This window comes from Tetrahymena thermophila, assembly GCF_000189635.1.
Source record: "Tetrahymena thermophila SB210 genomic scaffold scf_8254650, whole genome shotgun sequence".
Taxonomy (NCBI): Eukaryota; Ciliophora; class Oligohymenophorea; order Hymenostomatida; family Tetrahymenidae; genus Tetrahymena; species Tetrahymena thermophila.
In genome coordinates, this window is record NW_002476418.1 from 627,599 (window position 1) to 649,692 (window position 22,094).

The window sequence follows — 22,094 nt, forward strand, 5'->3', positions numbered from 1 at the left end:
ATTTATTTATTTTGCGTTTTGCTAATAATACAATTTATTTTATTCAAGTATCTTTGTTTATTTATTAAATTATTACTAAATATTGATATTCTTGGTTCTCAAATTTATATTGATATTAGAATGGATATCTTTTTATATAAAAATAGATAATCTATCATCAATAGAATAATTCTCGAAGTTTTGTAATACTTAATCCAAATATAATATTTTTAAAAGGTTACTGTTTAAAATTATAATAAATTTAAATATGAAGAAAATGCATTAAAATAAAATAAATTTGTTGAAAATATAATAAAATAAAATAGATTTGTTAAATTTAATCCATATAAAATAATTTTTATTATTGATATTAATAATAAAAATAAACTAATACAAAAAGCTGTAATTTGTGTTGTCTGCCATTCATTCATCATTTAGTCATTGTTAATTTTGCATCTAAATCTTTAAAAGTAATTTATAATTTGCAAAGAGTGAATTAATTAGTTCTATTTATTCGTCTCTAAATTAATGCATTTAATTAATAAAAACATTCTTTTAGAAAATTTAAAGAAAAATTAATCAAAGATTCTGATAAAATAAAAATGTAAATAAATTTATCTTCAAGTAATTAATGTTTTTTTCTTATTTTAATTAATAACTAATACTCTGACTAGTAATAAGCTAATCATCATATTTACAGATTTAAAATTTATCAAAATTGTTATTTTAGGATACTTTATTTTTAGAAGACTATTACTGTTAGTTATATTTAGCAAAAGTAAGCTATTTCCTTCAAAGTTCTTAGAAGAAATTTGATCAAGTTAATGAATCACATTTATATCTAAATATTATCATTGAAAATTATTGAACTGCTAAGTTCTTAATTCAATTTATTTAAAGATAGTTAGATTATAGATAAAAAATATTTTTTTAATCCATTAAATTATGAATGCTTAAATATCTGTTTTTAATCAAACAAAAATATATTAAATACAAATAAAATAGCTCATTTTTTAAGACAAGTTTTTAAGTTGATGCTTTGTTTATAAAATGGGTTATTTAACAAAAAGGTTTTGCCTTTAAAAATTATTTTTTAAATAAAATAAAAATTTTTTTAGAAACATTTTCTGTCATTAATTATGAAAATATGAAAAATAATATATAAAAGCTTAATTAAAATTTACTATTAATATTGCTAAATACATTTATTGGTAAGCCAACCTTTTTAAAAACAAATTTAATGTTTGTAAATTGATGCATTCAAAAAAATACATTAAAATTTTTAATATTCAAAGAAAGTTTTGTTTTGAAAAATTTGAAAAATATTTTTTAATATAATCAAAATATAAATGAAAAAAACATATTTTATAAATATATTTTTTATTTATTTTATCATTTGCCTGTCTTTGAAAAAAATAAACAATCAATAATATTTTTAATTATTTAGTATGATTAAAAAATCATAATTTTCTATATATGAGTTGGCATTATCGAATAGTTTTCATTATTTTATCCTCATAAAATGTAAAATAATCATTGTCTATATATTCACTAAGCTTGTTATAAGCCAAAACATATTTTTTTTCATCATCTCTATCTAAGCAATCTCCAACTTTTATAGCATGAAGAACAAGATTTGGATTGTCGTATTTCATTATTTTTATTGTTTTGCAGAATGCAGGGATGCAGAAATTAGCATCTTTGATATGCTCAGAAAGATGGTTTAGTTTTTTAAGGTAGAAGGGGCATTCTGGACAAAGACAGAACTTCTTAGCTAAATTTGAAACATTATTGAAAGTTATTTTGACTTCTTTTTATCTTAGCAACATAAAAAGCTGATTATGGCTGACTGGTTTGATATTTATATGGAGTGGAGCCATTTTTTCTTTGTACACAGCCTATAACTTTTACTGACAAATTTGCATGACCTTTTCAAACTTAACATTCATAATTTTATTGATTTTTTATGCCTTAAAAGTTCTGTAAACTTTTTTAATGTCAGTCATCAAAGGTGTGGAATTTCTTACATAACTATTATTATGTCTCTAGATATGATAGAGCCAGAACCATAAAATCTCTCCTTTGAACTTTTCACCACTCAGGAAGTATTCACAAATATTCTTAAGACTTACAAAGAAATTATACTTTCCAAAATTCAAATATTCGAATTTCTTTTTATTCAAGCGTAATCTATATGATTTATCAACAGAAAATACCTCATCAATTCTTGAAGTACTCTCAACTTCCATCATCATTTGTCTCACTGTAGGGAATTCAAGGACTCTATCAATATACTTGTTGACTGTTTTTCTACCAAAATCTTTTAACTTTTCTACATCGAATCCATTAACTTCGAAATAAGAAGTCATCTTTGCTGGATTTTTAATTCCTCTAAAATTGTATAAAAAATATAATTTAAATAGTTATTTTTGACATTTTTTGTTACCTTGCAACTATTTCTTGCATGATAGCCTCAAGAATTTCTTTGATTAGAACTCTATCGGTAAGTTCACCTTTTTTAACAAGGTAAAAAAGGACTAACAAACCTTTTGAAGGTCCTTGACACTAAGTTGGATGACCTTCATGATATGTTACCATACTTAATCTTGGATTGGTAACAAGCATCTTGCAGAATTCGACGAAAAATTTGCTTTCACTGTAAACAATACAGACAGAATGATAGATTTTATCAAGAAGATCAGTAATAAAATCTGATTTTTCTTCATTCAACAAATAAATGAGAGTATTTGCTAATAGTGCAAAATAGGCCTCTTAGAAAATGGTGTCAACATTGTTCATCACATTAAAAGTATTCAATACATGGAAAAACTTGGATTAGAGTAAAGGCTTTAAATCATAATCCTTTGGTCCAAATAATGGAACAACTGCATCAATAGTTTCTTTGATTTGGGTGCTTTTTATTAATAATTAATTCAAAATATTTAGCTTTTATAATAAAATTTACTTGTAGTCGTCTTAGTCTGTCTCATATCCTGCATTTAAAATAAGCTTTTTATCAGGAGTATTTTGAATAGAGATGGTATCTACATACTAGTTGATTCTAGCAATATCTATCACCTTAACAAGATAAGGGTTAATCATTGATCCATTTGTGCGCTATAGTCTTTTGATAAATATAAAAACATATAAATAAACACATATTAGAAATATATTTAATAAATATTTTTTACTTTACTCCAAGACCAACTAAAGGAAAAGAGGAAATAAGGTTGTATTGATTTTAAATAAGTCCAATAGCATCAAAAATGTCCTCTTGTAAGATTATGTCCTTAAAATTTTCAAGAGTGATTATAGATCTTACTTCATCACTATCAGGATTAATTTCTTTCTAAACTTACCTTAGTTTAGCAGCAAAATTCTCTTTAATTTTAAGAAACTCTTAAACATCAAGGCCCTGCATTTAAATAGCTCTCTAATGGAACTTGCCTACAATAGTACCAATTTTTTATCTTTCTTTTAGCTACTCATCACTTAATTAATCTGAAAAAAAAAATAATTAGAGCTTAAATGAATTTGAAAAAGTTAAAATTACCTAAAAGATTGTTTTCTCCTGATAAATCTTTTAAGGATTTAATTAGTAATTGAACCTAGAATTTAATTTAATTTCTTTGTTTAGAGAGAAATCTTTACTTAACAGTTAATTTTTAGCCGACTGTGATTTCTTCTTAGTTTTAATTTAAGGCTTCATTCATTTGATATTTTAAAAAATTTTCCAAATAATTCTAGATTTCCTAAATTTCCTCTTGACCAACAGCATCTATCTAAGTGAGTTAAACGATTTCATTCACCCAAGTTGTAAAAATATTTACTAAAGACTCTATATCAAGGTTGTTTAGTCTTTCGATTCTGTGGTTTTAAAAATCACTCTTCGCCAAAAACCACTCGCCTTGATATTGATGAGAAACTGCGACACTTCCGCTATTTAACTTAGTATTTTAAAAATTAAATTTTTAAATTTAAGTTTAATGAAATTTATTTAAACTGAGATTATTTTTTAATTCTAAGTAATTCAAATAGGAATTTTTTTTGAAAGAAATTAAATGAAAAGAAATAATTCATTTTTTAGAGTTAAAAGTTTAAGATTTTTTCTTTAAAATTATTATTTAAAAAAACAATTTAAATTTGATAGATTTTTACCAGCTTTGAAGGTTTTGACCAAGGAAATTACTAAAGCTCTTTTTCAGCATTTAGTTTGATAGTAAATTTTAGTTGTTAAACTATTTTTTGAGAAATTAATTCCAAAAACTATAAAAAGCTTTCGTCTGTTTTTGGCTTATTTTTTGGCATAATTTGTTCGTAAATAAATGCTTATGAAGGATCAGAAGGGAATTTATTGAAAAGGTCCGAAACAAATGCTTGCTTTTTTAAAAAATCTAAATCTCCTGTGTCAATAAATAGAATTTTAGACTTTTCTAATTTGTGAGGATAAAAATTTTTTGTCAAATCTCTGATACCGATACACTCTATGGATTTCATCATCAAAACAACAATTAAATTTGATGTCTATGACAACTAAATAGTTTTTTCAAGGATTTTTTCTAAGATAGAGTTTAGGACAAAATACTTAAATTAGGATGCCTTTTCTTGGTTTATTTGTTAAAGCTTGTCCTTTTTACAGTAAAGGGAAAATTGCTGAGCAAAGTATTCTTTTGTTTTATCTGAACATTATAAGTTATAACCCTCAAATAGCTATCTGTTCTATACCTTTCTCCAATCTTGAATACTAAATTGAGACATCGAGTCCTAAAACCCCATAGTGATCAATTCGAAAAATTCAGTATCTTGTTTTATGAAATCGTATAAAGAATTTTCAATCAACTTAGTATAAGTGTCTTCATTGTCGTACACAACTAATATATTTTAAAATTTAGATTAAAATTTATTTTATTGTTAAAAAATTACAAAAAACTTTAGTTTTAGTTTTATTTTCTTAAATCTAAGGAATCTTATAGAATTAAAGCTCCTTGATTTTTTCTGCTTCTTCCATATTTTCGTTATTTTATTTATTTATTAATTTAATAATAAATATTCATTTGAGCTAAACGAAAATGTTCTATTATAAAGAGCCTCCTAAGCATAGAAAATTATTATTTGTATATTTTATTCGTTCTTATAAATATAAAAAGAGTCTATTAAAATTCATGTTAATATTTATAGAGTCTATTCAAATTCATGTTAGTATTTAAAGAGTCTATTAAAAAATCTTTTATTTTTGAAATAATCTAAGGAAAAGAATTACTTCTAATTTATTTATATTTGATCAGAAATATAATAATAAATTTATAAAGTGGATATCATCAATTAATTATTCATATCTTCATTTTACTTAATAAAAGAAATACAGAAATATTACTTTCATTTGAGCAAAATTATTTTGCAAATATTTTATTTAAAAGTATTTAGAATAAATAGCTTAAAATTGAGAAAGAGGAAAAAATAAAAAAATATCTAGTGGTATAGATGCCACTCCATTATCAATAGACATGTTTAGTAGATATTTATTAAATATATGCTAAATTATATAGTTAAATTTTCTTTTATAAAGTTTAGTATATCCTTCTTTGAAATTTGAATGAAAATTTTGTAGCTCACTCTAAAATTTAATTTTAAATAAATAAAAATATTTAATAGGTTTTTATTTACATTGATTATTATAGTTAAGAGACCAAAAAATGCTGGCTCTTATTCACTAAAAATGGATGATAAGTATTTCAACTTACAAAAATATATTATTTGATTTACTAAATATATATTTTTACCTACATAAATGAAGAAAAATTTAAGAATAAATAAATGAATTAGATTGCTAATACATTATTTTTCAATATTTTACTTAACTTTTCATTTTTAAATTAAAATAAATACAGTAGATTATTGTTAATTAAGAACTTTTTGAGTGGTATTTGTATTTCAAAAATGTCTATAATATTGATTTTACGTTTTATTTTTATCAAATTTTTAGGTTTTTAGAAAAAAAGGAAACTGGGTGTATGCAAAATAATGATTTTTTATTAATAATTACGAAAACGAAAATGCCTTTACAAATTATAAATACAAAATATAAAATAAATAAAATTAACATTTTATAAAATTCAAAATAATCATATGAAATAGTAATAATTACTAAAATACCTTAAAAATAAATTTATAAATTAATAAATATAATAAAAATTAATTTTAAGATGTATTATGAGTGCATTTATATGTGCGAGTATTTCTATTCTATTCTATTCTATCACCAATTTAATTCACACTTTTTAAATATTAAAGAAAAAACATATCATTAAATAGTTAATTAGAAGGAAAAAAAAAAAAATAATAATAAGATTAATTAATAATAAAATCAAAAGTTGAAAATAAAATGAGTAGTTAAATTAACAAGAAAGAACAAAAAAAAGCAAGTACAATAATAAGAAAATGAAAAAGAAAAAAGAGCTTTATTGTTTTAATTAGTTTTTATAATTAAAAATATCACAATCCAAAACAAATAAACTGTTTTTACCCAAGGTTAAGTGCCAAATAGAGAGGTTAGTACAATTTGCTAAACCAGAACCTAAGCCTGATGCACCTTTATAACCAATTTATGATTTGAAACAATAAATAAATCATTTGATTTGAAACAATAAATAGAAAAAGGTTATTAAATTACCAAATTTCTTTGGATTTTTTGAGAAAAAGAGGAAACTGGGTGTAAGTTAAATAATCAAAAATTAGATATTGATTGAATTTATAAATATAATAAAAATTAATTTTAAGATGTATTCTGAGTGCATTTATATGTGCGAGTTATTCTATTCTATCACCAATTTAATTGTTACTTTTTAAATATTGAAGAAAAAAAATATATTGATCTTTGAGGATTCTTTTTAAAACTTTTGTTAAATTAAACTATGTAATTTAATTCATTAAATAAAACAATATTTTTATCGCAAAAGAAAAGTACTAAAGACATTATTAGATATTATGAGAAGATATTTGCATATTCAAGGGAAAAATTTTTTTCAAAAAACTTAAATAATGAGAGTATAAAATATACTATTTCTTAAAAATAATTAATTACATTTATTTTTATGAAGAAAATTAGTTGACCGTATAATAAATATTATTAGAATAAGAGATATTAGGAACATTTAGAAATAAAATTTAAAAAATCATTTTCAAACAAATTTATTCTTTATGTAAAATTCAAATGATTTAAAAATAAATTTAAATAATTTTAAATGTCAAAAAACAAATAAATAGATTGAAAAATAATTTATTAATTATAGAGAAAAAACAAATAGATAGATATTGATTACTTTTTAAATGTAAAGAAAGATACTAAATATAATATTATTTAATTAATTATAGTAGTTAGTTAGTTAGTTGTGATCATTTTATTTAAGGGAGAAATAAATATTAAGAAAAGTTGCTTTATTTTCAATCAAGCTGATTGATTTTTAGTATAATGAATTTTTTTAGTAGATAGATAGATAAGTAAATAGGTGGTAAGTAGGTAGGTAGGTTGATTATTTGATTTTTATTTGGAAAAACTAGAATTTTAAGAGTTTCATTTGTTAAAAATTTACATTCAGGAAAATTCTTAAGGATAAATTACTTAGTTACCGAATTTATATTCAAGCATGCTACTACTGCTGCTGCTACTAAAATTACAAAGCAGCATTTGATTCTATTCGCATTCCTGCACTTTGATTCCTTTGATTTCGGGAATCTTCATTATTTTCATTTACACTCTTTTTAGAAATATCATGCTAAGTTTCAAGCTTTTTAGATAACTTTTCTGTAAACACATTTTCTGTTAATTAATTTATTTAAGATGAATGCCCTTACTACAAAGTAGGAGCTTTTGTGTAGGCTGTAAATATTTGTGATTGAGACTACTATGCATAATTAAGTTAGTTTAAGCATTAAGAATTTCCCCCAATAGAAGCCTGTATGTGCTGTAACTAGATTATTTCGTTTTTTTAATTCTTATTTCCTGTTTTATTTTATGTAGACATTGAAAAGCTAGAGTTTCCACTAGTAAAAGGAGTTCCACTGAGTGAAAACTAAAAGTTGTTGTTAGTAACTTTGACTGTCTTGCTTGAATCGCATTCATATCCCTTAAATAGCTGTTATACTTCATCTTTTCTAAGCAAAATAGCATTTTGTTTGTCAATTTCTGTTTGCTCACTAGCTATCTTTCCTGCAAAATTATAAACACAACCCTTCTGTTTATTTAAATCAAAAATAATTTAATTTAAGCTAGAAATAAAAAAATTAGCCAATAATTCATATTGAAATAAGCAAAATAATTAATATTCCACTATTTAATTTCAAAATAATGTATGATTGATTGATTGATAATTATTTACTCCAACTAAAAATAATTTATTATAGATAACTATTTATTTTTAGAGTTTAAATTCTTTTAAGTTTAAGAAACCAAATTTATGATTTTTAAAAACAAAATAGTTAGTTTACTATCTTAAAAAAATTATTTATTTTTTTAGATATTCATTAATTATTCTCTATGCCTATAAATATTATCAATAGTTAATTTATTATTTAAAATAAATTATTCTTTTTTGACTTAGAATTAATATTCATTTTCTTTTTTTTTTTCATTCAATTTAGAAGGAAATTTAATGTTAAAAAAATACTTTAATTTTTTCAAAATAAATTCAAAAGAAAATCTTTTAATATTTTTTAATACAGGCGGTTTATATGGTGCTTCTATTTCATTGTTATTCAGCTTTTACCAAGGAAAACTTTTAATCCAAACATGATCTTTGACTTCTTGTGGCCCATTTACACCTAAACGATTTGAAGGCTTTCTTTAGATTAACTAAAAAGAAGATTTAATACTACTGTTTATTTATTCAAAATTAGTTTTTTACTCTGTTGATAAAGTCAATAGCTTCTAGCGACCATCCTTTGGGAATTTCTTCTCTCTTTATTTGAACTTACTTAGCCAAAATTTATTCCCTCAACTCCTTTCTATCTTTAGCTTTGTAAGGCCTCTGTTAATAATTAAACATAATTTATATATTTTTAGTTAGTAAGTAAATATGTAACATATTTATTTACTTTTCCCATTGCCATTTCATACATAATAATACCAAGTGCATAGTAGTCTACAGCGACTCCATAATTTTATCTCATTAATATTTCAGGAGCTGATTTATTTCAAATATTTTAATAAATTAAATTAATTTTAACTAAATTATATATTTATTTTAAATATGATCAAATAACTATTGAAGTAAGTTTGTTTTACCAATATAACCTGGAGTTCCACTTGTTTCGTTTGAGTTATCTGGTTTCCAAATGCGAGAAATGCCAAAATCAGTTACTTTTAGATAGCCTATTTATTTTGAATGTAATTTTTTAGAAACTAAAGTCAAAATTAATTGTTTGTTTTTTGCAATTAAAATGATGAACTTTTACATAAATTACTTGCTATTTTTCATTATGAAAAGTTCAATAAAAATAAATTCAATTCATCAGCTAGACTCAAATATAAAATAAAAATATTTTTTACCACTTTCATCGAATATCAAATTTTCTGGTTTTATATCTCTATGAAGAATGTTTTATGAGTGAATATATTCAAGAGCACTGACTATGCAGCAAGCAATGAATTCTTTTTTTAATTTACAAATTTTATTTAAATATATAAATTTCGATGTTTATTTACGTGCTTGAGTTTCACTAAAGGGCTCTGTTTAGTGAATTAAATGATATCTGAGATCTCCGCCTCCTATAAAATCCATAGTGAGGTACAAGTTTTCTCTGTCTTAAAAAGAATTGTGCATATTAACAATTAGCCTTTTAAAATAAAATTATTATTGAATATTAAAGATATTTCACATTTAACTTTATTTTAGTTAGCATCTCTATTTAATCAAACATGCATTTTACGTCTTTTAAGATTTGTATTTTCATATTTAAATAAATCATTTTGTTTTTATTTTAAAAATATAGCCAAGTAGGAATAAAGTTTTGAAATTAGTTATTTCACTAGCACATAAAATTTTTACGGATGATTAAGATGACTTAGGATTTTTCTTTCGTTTAGAACAGAATTTACACTCTTTTTGCTGAGTATTTTAACCTTTGACATGATTTTCATGGCTAATACTTCTTTGTTCTTGCGCTTTTGTACGTTCCAAACCTTATTATTGAAAAAAATATTTATATGATGTTAATTAACAGTGAGCCAATAGCTATTTTTAAATTTCTACTTTAAAAATTCATAAAAATTATGTCAGATTAAATAGAAATCTTATCAAATATTGAACTGAAATTAAAAACTTATTAATTACTTTTCCAAAGCCGCCCTTCCCGATTACTTGATTAAATATGTAGCCTTGCACATTATCTAAAATATTTTTAAGTTAAAAAACATAAAATAAATAAATAAACAAATCAGAGGTAATTGAATGAATATTCTCCAAGCAAATTATTAAGTTAAAAAGTGAATAAATAGGTTAGTTAATTAATTAGTTAAGACGCACAGCGTATTTTATAACTCTCATTCTTATTACAAAATGAAATTAATTAAAAAAAACCTGATGAATTCTTCTTTGCATTCTCAGATGAAGAAGTGCAATTACCCATCGCTTATTTCTTAGATTTTTTGTTTTTTTATTTATATAAAATTAATGTTTTATATCTAATTAGACTTTATCTATCAGCCTTTATTATTATTATTATATATATTTTTTTAATACAAAATAGTATACATTACACTCATATATAAACAAACATACATTTAGACAGAAAGAAAGACAGACAGACAGACATACATACATAATCTACTAAATTTTTTTATATAGCATAATAATCAATCACTTTTGGCAGTTTTTATCATTTAATTCTTAAATTTTCACATATTTAAATTGAAAAAAAAAAAAATTAATCCATTCAAACGAGGAAGAGGTTATTTTTAAAATCAATGTTTTTTCATTATAACTGGCTTTTTAACCTTTTAAGTATAAAATTATCATAGCTTTTAAGATAAAATTTGATTTCTAATTCCTCTAATTATTGTAGGCCTGTCACTCTACACCTATTTAATTTATATTACTATAATATAATAGACCTCTCCTTTTTTGCAAATTAAATAATACTAACTTTTCAAAGAGCTTCTTAAACTTTATCATATTTATATACAAAATAAACCCACACAATACAAAAATAATTTTTTACTGTTTTTATTTATATCTATGTTAAGAAAAAATATCTTATTCAGCTTTATTTACATTTTTTATATTACTAATTATAATTTATTATTTGTAGTCAAAAAGTAATCGCAATATTAATCACTAAAAATATGTAAACAAAAAATTTTTAAGAGGAAACATTCAATGAAAAAAAAACCATTTAAATTAAAAATATTTGTAAAATTTAATTAGAAATACTCTTTGATAAAAAAAATGAAAAAAATTGAAAATATTTGTAAAAATTATTCAAAAATAAACCTATTGTTAATATTTTTTATTCATTTATTAAGAATAGCAAGGAAAGGATATGTACTTCATAATAATTTTTTAATTTTAAATATTTATTTATATCAATTCAATAATAATTATTGATCAAGTTTAAAATATAATTTATTTAAAGATATTAAAATAGTTCTTTAAGTTAATAAAGTATTTATTTTGTCTTTTTAGTATTTTATTGAAAAAGATCTTGAAAAAAATTCTTGTTATTAATTACCATAATAACTTGTTATAAGTGTTTAAACGAATCAGTGATGCTTTGTATATATTTTAAAAATTATTCACTCTTGTTATTTAAAATGCATACCCAAAATAAAGGATGAGTGAATGAAGTATTATGGTAACAAATATATAAAAAATAATAAAGTTTCTCGAAGAATAAAAAAATCATACATTTTTTAAAAGTAAAATTAGATTAAAAAAATTAGTTTTAGTTAGCACTTTTAAAAAAGTATTTAACATTTTACTTATTTTTCAAAATTTATGAAGAGTAAAAGCTATTTATTTGTTTCTTTCTTTATTTATTTATTTTTTTATTTAATTATTAATGAATTTAAATTAAATTATCTTGAAGGCTTTTGACTGCAAAGAAAATTATAAAATCAAAACTTACAGGCAAGCTGTTTAAAATTATTATTTAAAAATAAACAAACTTGATAAAATATATACATATTTTCTTATTGCCTACAGAATTGGCATTAACATTGTTAATACTTATTATTTCAAAGTTCAAATAATCATTCATTCATTCATTCATTCATCTTAAGCTCCTGCTTTGAGCTCTTCAAATTTACTCTTGTGCTTAGTTAGTCCTTTAGTTAAATAGTAATAGTAAAATCCCCAAATTATTACAAAAATAGTTCCAATAATTAAGTCTAAATAAATGTATATGTAAATTAAGAAATCGAAATTATCTAAATAATCTTTGTAGCATTTTGAAAGAAGTTTTAAGAGATAGCTGTTATGCAACTTAATATTATAAAGAGATGATTCAGGGAATTTTGAGTATTGTTTATTCATGAATTCAATTGTCTTTTAATATTTGCTTAATGACTACTAATCTTATGAATCATTTACTAAGACAGCGCTCCATTCATCTCTTATTTATTTTATCAATTGTTTTAAAGCTTTAATCTAGTTTTAGATTCCCTATTATCCATTTTCATTCTATGGTAGAGCGCAGAGGAATTTGCCTGACTCTCTAAAGCTCTAATAATTCTCTACTGAAGGTGTATCTATGGGTTACTTTTAGCTATAAAAGTAAAATTTAGAAAATATAATCAATACAATAAAGAAGTTACTTGTTGTAAAACACCAAATTGGTTTCACAGAATTCTGCACAATCTTCCAATTTAAATTGGTAATCAAAATACTAGTTGCACTTATAGCTATTCTATAAAACCGACAACTCATCATAAAACCTGCATAAATATTTTATTGAAACATTAATAAACTTGATTTAAAAAAATTACGGTTGAAAGTGCTTGGATAGAGTATTTACAGAACCTTTTGTAGTTTTATATATTCTATCATCGTTTTATTCTACTTTTGATAGAATATTCTAAATAATTTCATTATAATCATATATTTTTACTGAACCTAGCATAATAGATTCAAATATATAGTCAGATGCAAATTAAATATCAGTGTATCTATTTATCAGAGAAGTTGAAAGAGAGGTAGCACTGCTAGTGTTGTGACTGAATTCATTAAAAAATTTTACTTGCAAAACTGAACTCACTATCATGACAACAAACAATAAAAATAGAAGAAACCCTCTCTTAGACATGGAGTACTCCTCAAACGATATCAAAACTTTATTCAAAATACTTATTGCAGAGTACATTCTGAAAATTAAGATAAAAAAAAGGAAGAGTTTAAAGCCTACAAAAATATAGTATATCAAAAAGTATTCTTCCAAAGAAGAGTTGTAGTGATCATTCATATGACTGATAAAGCTTTCAAGTTCTTTTCTGTAATATGTAAAAATATATTGCTGTTCTTCCTCAAATTCGTTTTATTAGTTTTTTAAAGCAATTGATTGTCTTCCTGCAGTGAAGATTAAGTTCATCAGATTCTATGCCAATCCAAGTCCATTCTAAGAGATGTTTCTTGAATTTAGCATATCAATATTAGGTATTCCAACTTTCTTCTTTTTGCCTTAGTTCATCCTTATGCTCAGCATGAAAAATTCCTGAGAATCTTTATTGAAAGTTGTCTTTGTGTAATTTAGCTATTTTCAATAAAATATTTTTTATTAATTTATTATTTTTAAAAAATTGTTGAATCTCATTGAAAAAAAAAAACATTTCTTATTCTTCTTTATTTGATTGTTTATTTTAAAACTTTTAGCTTTTCAATTTGAATGAATTTTTCAAATGCAAAAGCAAAAAAACATAAAAATTAAAAATGGAAATCTATAAAGCATCTAACAATTCTGTAAATAATTGAAAACAGCTTCAATAATGGCCAATAAATTTAATTGTTTTTAATCAATTACCTAATCTAAATGGTGATACAAAGCTGTAGTGTTCTGAATCCTGTTTATTTAAATTAATTTTTTGATTATTTATTTAATTATTTGAAATAAAAATTTACTATTGATCAACATTGATTTGCCTAACTTTAAATCCAACATACGGAATAAAACTAGATACTTCATTCGTTGTGATATAATCATAAGGCAATTCTGTAGTTATAGCTCTCGCTTAAAAAGCATATCTATGAACTGCAAATGTTGCCATAGCTAAAAATACTATAAAAATTCCTGATGTATTACAAACCATCACATTTGCTTTTTGCAAAAAGAACTTTCTTCCTTTGGCCATTTTTTCTTTTATCTTTAACCTACTTATTATAACAAACCTACTCTCTTTTATATTGCTTTTGAGTTCTTTGTACTATTTTTTTGAGTTAGTTGTGTGTGTGTGTTGTTCTGCTTATTATTTTATTATTCAATTATATTTAAATATTAATTATCGCTTTTAAATATTGCAAATTTTGATCAAAACAATTTAAAAATAAATTATGTGAATGAACAAATAAATAAATATATGAATCTATTCATATATCAAAGATTTATTTTGCATAAATAAATTATTCATTCATAAATGCGTTTGAAATTTCAAATAGAAGGTAGAATCAAATTAATTAATTAATCCTTTTATTTATTTATTCTTAGTAATTAAAGAAAAAACAAATATCTACTAATAAACATATAGATAGACAAGCATATAATGCATAAATTAATCTGTTTATAAATAAATACAAATGGATTGATTGATATTATATTTGATAAATTTTATCATAATTAGTTAATTATATTAATTAAACTTTGATTTATGTTATTAAATTAAATTTATTCAGTTTAATATATTTTATTTATTTATTTATTTGTTTTATATTATTATTAAATTGAGGTTTTATAAAGGAAAACTATTAAATTCAAATTTATTTTAGAATTTCTCTATGAGCATATTCAAAAAGAGTCATCTGATAAATCATTTGAAGACTCGTTTAGTTAGTTGTTGAAAGAACGTTTTGTAGCTTGAGTTGTAGCATTTGATTGCTTTCTATTTAGAGAATTGCTTATATAATATTTTCCATTTATTTAACAAGGATTTGTGTTGAGTCTTGAGGAAAGATTATTACTATTATGTGAAATACTAGATTTTCTAGAATTAAGAGGAGGTTTAAACTGAATTGGAACCTCTCGACTGATGCTAGCTGAATACAAATCATTATTTTTTGCTTGCTTAGGTAATAAATTGAGCTGCTGACCTGTAGAATGGAATGAATTACTAAACTTTCTTTTGTTGTTACTTGAATTATTTACAAAGTTAAAATTATCTATCAGAGAATTTGAATAGCTTGTATTTAAGGAATTCTATGCATTACATGCTGTAGACTGTGCTTATTGTGGAATAAATTAAAACTATGTGGTATTTTATTATCCGTTTGGAGTTTAGGAGGTAGACAAAGTTGGGTCTTCTTAATAGGAAAGTTTTCTAGAAATAGTGAAATTCTTTTCTAATTAATCTAATTTGACATTATCTTATTATTAAAATTCCAAAGCCATCTGCTACTAATTTAAAGTCTATTACTATTCATAAGATTAGTTTATTTTTTTATATTTTTTTATCATTTGGAATATTTCTTTGTTGTTCATTTTGTAGTTTGACTCAATCAATTTATGAATAGGATGATTTGAAGAAAGCTATTTGCAATTACTTTTGCTTTCTCTTTTTTTAAATTTATTATCCTCCAAATCACTACTGCTGCTCACACTGCTGTTACTTCGGCTTCTTTGCTGTTTATGAGACTAGCCTTTTCTATTAAAATTGCTGTAATCTTATTGGTTAATAGCATTTGATTTATTTGAATAATCTCTGTAATTATTTGTAGTGGCTTAACGCTCACTTTTAATAGAACCACATTTTATTGCAGTATCTTCTTAGTTAGTATAAAAGTTTGTTTGTCCGAAAAGAATTTAAGGCTTTATTTGAGAAACATGAGTTATTTTCTGGCTATAGTAAAAGTCATCTAAACTAGATTCATCTTGGTATTTCTATTAAGTTAGTTGCAAATTAGTCCCCTATTTTATCTAACTTTCCAAATTTTTAACTTGCAATTAAATTGAATTTTGAGTTCTCTCCTTTTCTTTTTAAATGTCCTTTTCCATGTCTTCTTTATACTTTTAAACCTTTTACTCATACTCCTCTTTTGCTCTTGAACAGCACTCTTCAAACCTTTCATTTATTTTTCTAAGCTTTTCTTAGAGATTAATGTTTTCATCCTTCTCAATATCGCGCATTTTAATCATTAGTTGCTCCATTTAATTTTGTGCCTGAATAATTTCCTATTTCTTTTTATCAATAAAATTCTACTTTATTGACTACATTTTTTCTTCAAGACTGATAATTTAATGGTCGTATTTTTATGACTAATATTGCTTTTCTTAGCATTTATTACTAGAAAAATTTCTCTAATTACTTTTAAAGTTTTTTTCTCCACTGTTGGTTGTTTAATTAAGTAAATTCCAATTATTTTCTTTATCATCTTATGTAAAATTATCTCTTTCTCTCAACTTTGAAGTTCCAATAAGAGAAATATTAGGATGCTACTTCATCAAGTCCATTTCTTGCTTTAGTTGCTTTATGCTTCTCTAATAATCTTTGATACCACTTTTATTCATTTCTTAATATCAATCTCAAATAAATAAATAAATCTTTGTTTGTTTGTTTGTAGTTAATTAATTCAAAAATCTTATAAATAATACAAATCAAACTTTTTGAATCAATTACTTACTTACTATTAAACTAATATTTCAAAAATTCTAAATTAATTAATAAGTTAAAAATTAATTAAAATGTTCCTCTTCTCACATTCAATTTTCAAAAGTAAATTATATTTGAAATACAAACCATATTTTTTATTCGTTAAAATCCATTCTACTTTAAAAAAAAACAAAAGATTATTTTTATCATTCATTATTTATTTTATTTGATCTTTGGTTTCCATTTTTATTTGAAGATTTTTATTGTTTAAAATTGAATAAAGAAGCAACTATAAATTAAAAATTAATAAAATTTAAAATTATTATTTTTACTAATTCAAATACCTATCAATAAATACAATTTAAATATTTAATTGAGATAATTTATTAATCAATTTAATAATAAATATTTATAAATTATATTCATGCTAATAAAAAAATTAAGGTCTTCAAAATGTTTGTTATTTAAAAAAATCTAAGTATTCTGATGTTACTTACTAGTTTATAATTAGTAAGAATCTTTCTATAAATAATAATAATTTAATTTTCCCCAAACCCATAGAAAATTCTCCAACTCAATTTATTTATTTTTTTTTCCATTCATAAAAAGCATTTTTTTATAAAAGAGATTTAATTTTAAAAAAGCATTAAATTATTGTTTTAGTTTTTAATATAATTTTAATTCTCTTATAGATTTATTAGATTGGAAACATTTTCTATTTTTACATTTTTTAATTTTGAAAAAAGAACTTTATTTAAGAAAAATATAATCAAAATAAGATAAAAATATCTTTCTCAAAATTATAATTTATTTGACAGTGATTGAGATAATCTAAAAAAAATCTGATCTTACTAGCTTACAATTAATTAGAATCTGTGTATAAATTAATAAATAAAAATAATTTATTTTTCCCCAAAAAAAGTTTGTCATTTCAATTTATTTTTTTAAATTTTACATTCATAAAGCATTTTTTAAAAAAGCATTAAGTTGTTGTTTTAGTTTTTGATATAACTTTAATTCTCTTATACATTTATTAGACAGACAGACTGGATTAATATTCTATCTTTACATCTATAAATTTAGAAAAAATAATGTTTATTTAGTTTCATAATATAATCAAAATAATATATATAAATATCATCTCTAAAATGAAAATTTATTTGGTAGAGATTGAGGTAATTTAAAAAAAATCTGATGTTGCTATCTTAAAATTGATTACAACCTGTGTATAAATAAAATAATTAAGATATTTACAAAAAAAAAGTATCCACTACATTTTTTTAATTTATTTTTCCATTCATTTTTTTAATTTTATTTAATATAAGATATTAATTATTAAAATGCATCAAATTATTTATTGTTTTATTTTTTAAATAATTTTAACTTTCATATACATTTATTTGAGAGACTAGATAATAAAATAATTTAGTTTTTTAAGCAGCTTTTTTTTCAAATCTAAGAAATATAAAAATCTGATGTTGCTAGCTTACATTGATTAGAATCTGTGTATAAATAAAATAGTTAAGTTATATACAAAGAAAAGTCTCTAACTTAATTTATTTTTTATCTTTTGATTAAATAAAAATATTTTATTTTTAGAAGATATTTCATTTTTAAAAAATACATTGAATTATTTTATGTTTTAGTTTTTAATATAATTTTAATTCTCATATATATTTATTAGACTGGATAAATATTCTATTTTTAAATCTATAAATTTTGAAAAAATAATGATTTATAAGCATAAAATAATCTTTAAAAGTTACGAGGTTTTGATAATTTGATATTTTATCTTTCATATAAATTATTAATTGTAATTGTTAAGTTTTTAAAAATCTGTAAGGGTAATTTATTCATTTAACAAATTTTTTTAAATTTTTAAAAACTTGTTCGTTTCTCCCGAATAACGAGGGACGAGGTCTGGATCATTACGGTATTAATATAAAAAAAATTCAAGCATAAACATAATAAATTTAAAAAAGAAAGAAGACTTTTTATTTAAATTTATTGATATTAATTGTTATTTGTTCTTCTGATTTTTTCAAACCATATTGAAATAATTTAGATTTCTAAATTTATACTATATAATTACTTTTTCTAACTTTTGATGTATTGGTATAAATAAAATAATTTGAAGAAGTAGTTTTTTAATTCTTTTAGATACTTTACAGTTGATCATAAGAAAGATTGTAATTAGGGATTTCTATCTTGACCAAATTTCATAATTACACTTATTTTTAGATATTAGAAATTCAATATTTATTATAATTTGAAGAAATATTGTTCTTTATTTAATAAATTTAAAAATTTTTAAATTAGCTCTGCGAATACTTTAATAAACTTACTTACACTTATTTTTTAGAATTTCTAAATTTCCTTTTCTTTTTCATGATTACTTAAATAACAATTAGTGCATGAAAGTTAAATGATTAAGGATATTTCATTTTTGTATTTGACTTTATTATTTAATTTTAAAGTGCTGTAAAGCATATAAAAGAATTAAGAAGGGGGTTGTTTACATTTATTTTAGTTGCTTTTATCCTAAAACATATTAAGATACTTTAGACTACATACATCATTTGACTAAACTCTCTTTGTTTATAATTCTTTTTTAGTATTGAAGATAAATAAAATAATTTAAAAAAGGTTAATATTTAAGTTATTTCTCATTAATTATAGTGCTTTCCTAAAGTAAAATACTTTTAATTATACTATGTGACTTTACTTTATCATAATAACTTAAATGATTAAAGTATAAATTGACTATTTTAATAAATAAATTATTCAGGTTTACTATCTGATTTTCTTTTAATTTGAATTAGAGATATCAAAGTCTGTCTTTAGAAAATAACAATTTAATTTTTCTATTAAAGAAGGATGTATTTAAAAATTGCATCGAAAATCTATAAATCAAATAATTACAAAATAATCAAAAAACTTATTAGAAAAAAGATAAACTACAAACGCAGCATAAAAAAAAGTAAATAATAAATATCTGGATTAATAAATAAAAAAAAAAAAGACTTACTGCAAAATGGGTATGACTCCTTCCTCCAAATTAGTTTAGCACATTTAAAACTAGCAGCGCGAAAAATGTAAATTTTAATGTTGAAGGAAAAACCCCTCATTAACTTTATTTTTTAATCTTTAGAATTGAAATTTTTAGAAAAATTATCATAGTCTTTAAATAAGACACCTTAAGAGGCAGAATAAATAACTTGGATGATGCAAAATAAGCAATACGAAATTGACTTTTTAATTCTTGGAACAGGTGGTAATGGTGTTGTAATCAGGGGTTATGATAAACAAGAAAATAAGCCTATTGCTATAAAAATAATGAAATTTAAAACAAACGACTAGTGCGAGCGCCTCCTCAATGAATTTAAATTACTTTAGCAATGTTAAGGAACTTAAATCTTAAGAGTAAAAGAAATTTACATAAGCTATAAAATGAAGCTCTAATTTATGATTATGGAATACTGCCCATGTAATTTAATAAAAACATATATAAATTCTTTCAATGAGCATTTATGCAATTACTTTTGGTTTAAACAAATTAATTTGTGAGCATAAAATTAGATTGTTTATAATACTCCTACATAGATAATTAATTAATAAATACATAAATTAATTCATCTATTTATTGATTTATTTGCTTATCCATCACTAATTCATTCATTGATTCATTAATTATTTCTTTCATTTTCTAATTGATCTTATTTAATTTTTTATTAACTCTTTTTTAATATTTACAGTTGACCTTAAGACGTATTTGAAGAGAATTGAAGAAAAAAGAAGCAATATTAAAATAGCTTATGTACTTTAAATTTGCTAAGAGTTAGTGTCAGGCTTAAAATAAATACATGAAAATGGAATTATTCACTTAGACATCAAACCCGCAAATATTTTATTTAGTCCAAATTCAATCTGGAAATACTCTGATTTCGGACTTTCTCGCAAGTTCAAACATGTAGTAAACAACAATACTAAGAAATAGACAGATAACACAAATGATAATTAGGGCTAAAATGGATCAGACTCACCAACTTCTCCTAATTCGAGCGAAACAATTGAAGAGAATATGATTAAATTCATTAAAATAATTCCAGTAATATTTTAGTATTTCATATTTCAAAATAAATAAATGAAAAAGGATAACTAGACCTAAAAATAAATTACAAACTTTGATTTATTCATAGTACTTTTTCCAACGCGAATATCCTAAATTGCATAACAAAAATAGAAAAAAACTTCGATACTAAATTCCCACTTTGTGTAATAAAGTTATCATTTAAAATCCTTAAATATTTTTCATGATAAATTTTAAGGAATTCGCGCTTGTTACTATTATTACTAGATTGATTTATAAGAAAAATATTCAGTCTTGTTTATCGCCTGAATTTTTTTTAAAAAAATTCATAAAACTGGGAAGTCTACAACTCAATTAATTTTTCTTACTGATTCACTAACTGGCTTAATGCCCACTAAAATTATAAAATTCTATTTCATTTATTCATTAACTTATGTTCTGAATGTAAATTTATAACATTTTTTTTAAAAATTAAATAGGAAGGTTATACACCATAGTATGCATCTCCAGAATAATACCAGATTGTTAACAACAAGGATTTCACTAAAAACGTCACAGATAAAAGTGATATTTACAGCTTGGGTATTGTCTTTTTGGAGCTAACAGGCGTTAAAATTTCGAATGAAATTATCTAAAAAATGAAAACAGACGCTAATATAGATCCATCTTCTTAGTTCAACCCATAGTATCAGATGTTTAATGAAACTGTACTTAAGAGAATGCTCTCTTTTGATCCTTAAATGAGACCAACTCTAGAAGAAGTTTAACATCAAATTTAAAAAATCCTAATTAAAAATAGAGATAGAGGAATTAGTTCAATAACTAACTCACCTATGAATGTTGTAAGAGGAGAAACTTAGAAAAAATAAAATTAAGTCGATATAGATTTCACTAAGCTTGCCTGCGTTGATGAAAATGAATTCTCTAATGATTACCAAAAGCCTGAAATATTTTATATTAATCAAGGCGGAATAGATTTAACTTAATAAGATATCACAGAAATAGTTGCTTCAACAACTAAAAAGATCGATATAAACGTCAATTAGCAAAATATAGACTTCATCAAGATCAGATGATGAAAGGATAAATGATATCAAGCATACATTTCTTAAATATTAAGAATTAAATCTAAAATTAACGAAACCTATCTATACAAAACAATTCTTTAACATATATAATGTAGAGGTGAAAAGCATTTCTCTTAAATCAATAGCAATTAATTTACACAAAAAATATCTATCT

General features: G+C 22.4%; 5 protein-coding genes across 5 annotated transcripts; 1 reads left to right on the forward strand and 4 right to left on the reverse strand. All coding sequences in view use genetic code 6, as the record gives it.

Annotated features, from left to right (window-relative positions):
- Positions 1–1,439: 1,439 nt before the first annotated feature.
- On the reverse strand, positions 1,440–4,987 carry TTHERM_00077600 (zinc-binding dehydrogenase family oxidoreductase; the record flags this gene model as incomplete). The annotated part of the gene is made up of 7 exons (XM_001015701.3): positions 1,440–2,370; positions 2,426–2,893; positions 2,945–3,103; positions 3,171–3,480; positions 3,533–3,926; positions 4,138–4,850; positions 4,903–4,987. 7 exons carry the CDS (start codon positions 4,985–4,987, stop codon positions 1,440–1,442), a joined length of 3,060 nt encoding a protein of 1,019 aa, XP_001015701.3.
- A 2,629-nt stretch (positions 4,988–7,616) lies between these two features.
- TTHERM_00077610 (Serine/Threonine kinase domain protein) lies at positions 7,617–10,602 on the reverse strand (the record flags this gene model as incomplete). Its single annotated transcript, XM_001015702.2, has 10 exons — positions 7,617–8,210; positions 8,696–8,827; positions 8,880–9,002; positions 9,070–9,158; positions 9,260–9,346; positions 9,524–9,625; positions 9,680–9,810; positions 10,023–10,156; positions 10,308–10,363; positions 10,554–10,602. The coding sequence occupies 10 exons, from the start codon at positions 10,600–10,602 to the stop codon at positions 7,617–7,619; spliced, it is 1,497 nt and encodes a 498-aa protein (XP_001015702.2).
- Positions 10,603–12,239: 1,637 nt separating this feature from the next.
- TTHERM_00077620 (transmembrane protein, putative) lies at positions 12,240–14,314 on the reverse strand (the record flags this gene model as incomplete). The annotated part of the gene is made up of 5 exons (XM_001015703.3): positions 12,240–12,738; positions 12,788–12,907; positions 12,959–13,719; positions 13,987–14,026; positions 14,085–14,314. 5 exons carry the CDS (start codon positions 14,312–14,314, stop codon positions 12,240–12,242), a joined length of 1,650 nt encoding a protein of 549 aa, XP_001015703.1.
- A 650-nt stretch (positions 14,315–14,964) lies between these two features.
- TTHERM_00077630 (hypothetical protein) lies at positions 14,965–16,680 on the reverse strand (the record flags this gene model as incomplete). Its single annotated transcript, XM_001015704.3, has 1 exon — positions 14,965–16,680. One exon carries the CDS (start codon positions 16,678–16,680, stop codon positions 14,965–14,967), a length of 1,716 nt encoding a protein of 571 aa, XP_001015704.1.
- A 3,116-nt stretch (positions 16,681–19,796) lies between these two features.
- On the forward strand, positions 19,797–21,928 carry TTHERM_00077640 (kinase domain protein; the record flags this gene model as incomplete). Its single annotated transcript, XM_001015705.2, has 4 exons — positions 19,797–19,857; positions 19,914–20,249; positions 20,518–20,870; positions 21,332–21,928. The coding sequence occupies 4 exons, from the start codon at positions 19,797–19,799 to the stop codon at positions 21,926–21,928; spliced, it is 1,347 nt and encodes a 448-aa protein (XP_001015705.2).
- Positions 21,929–22,094: the final 166 nt, after the last annotated feature.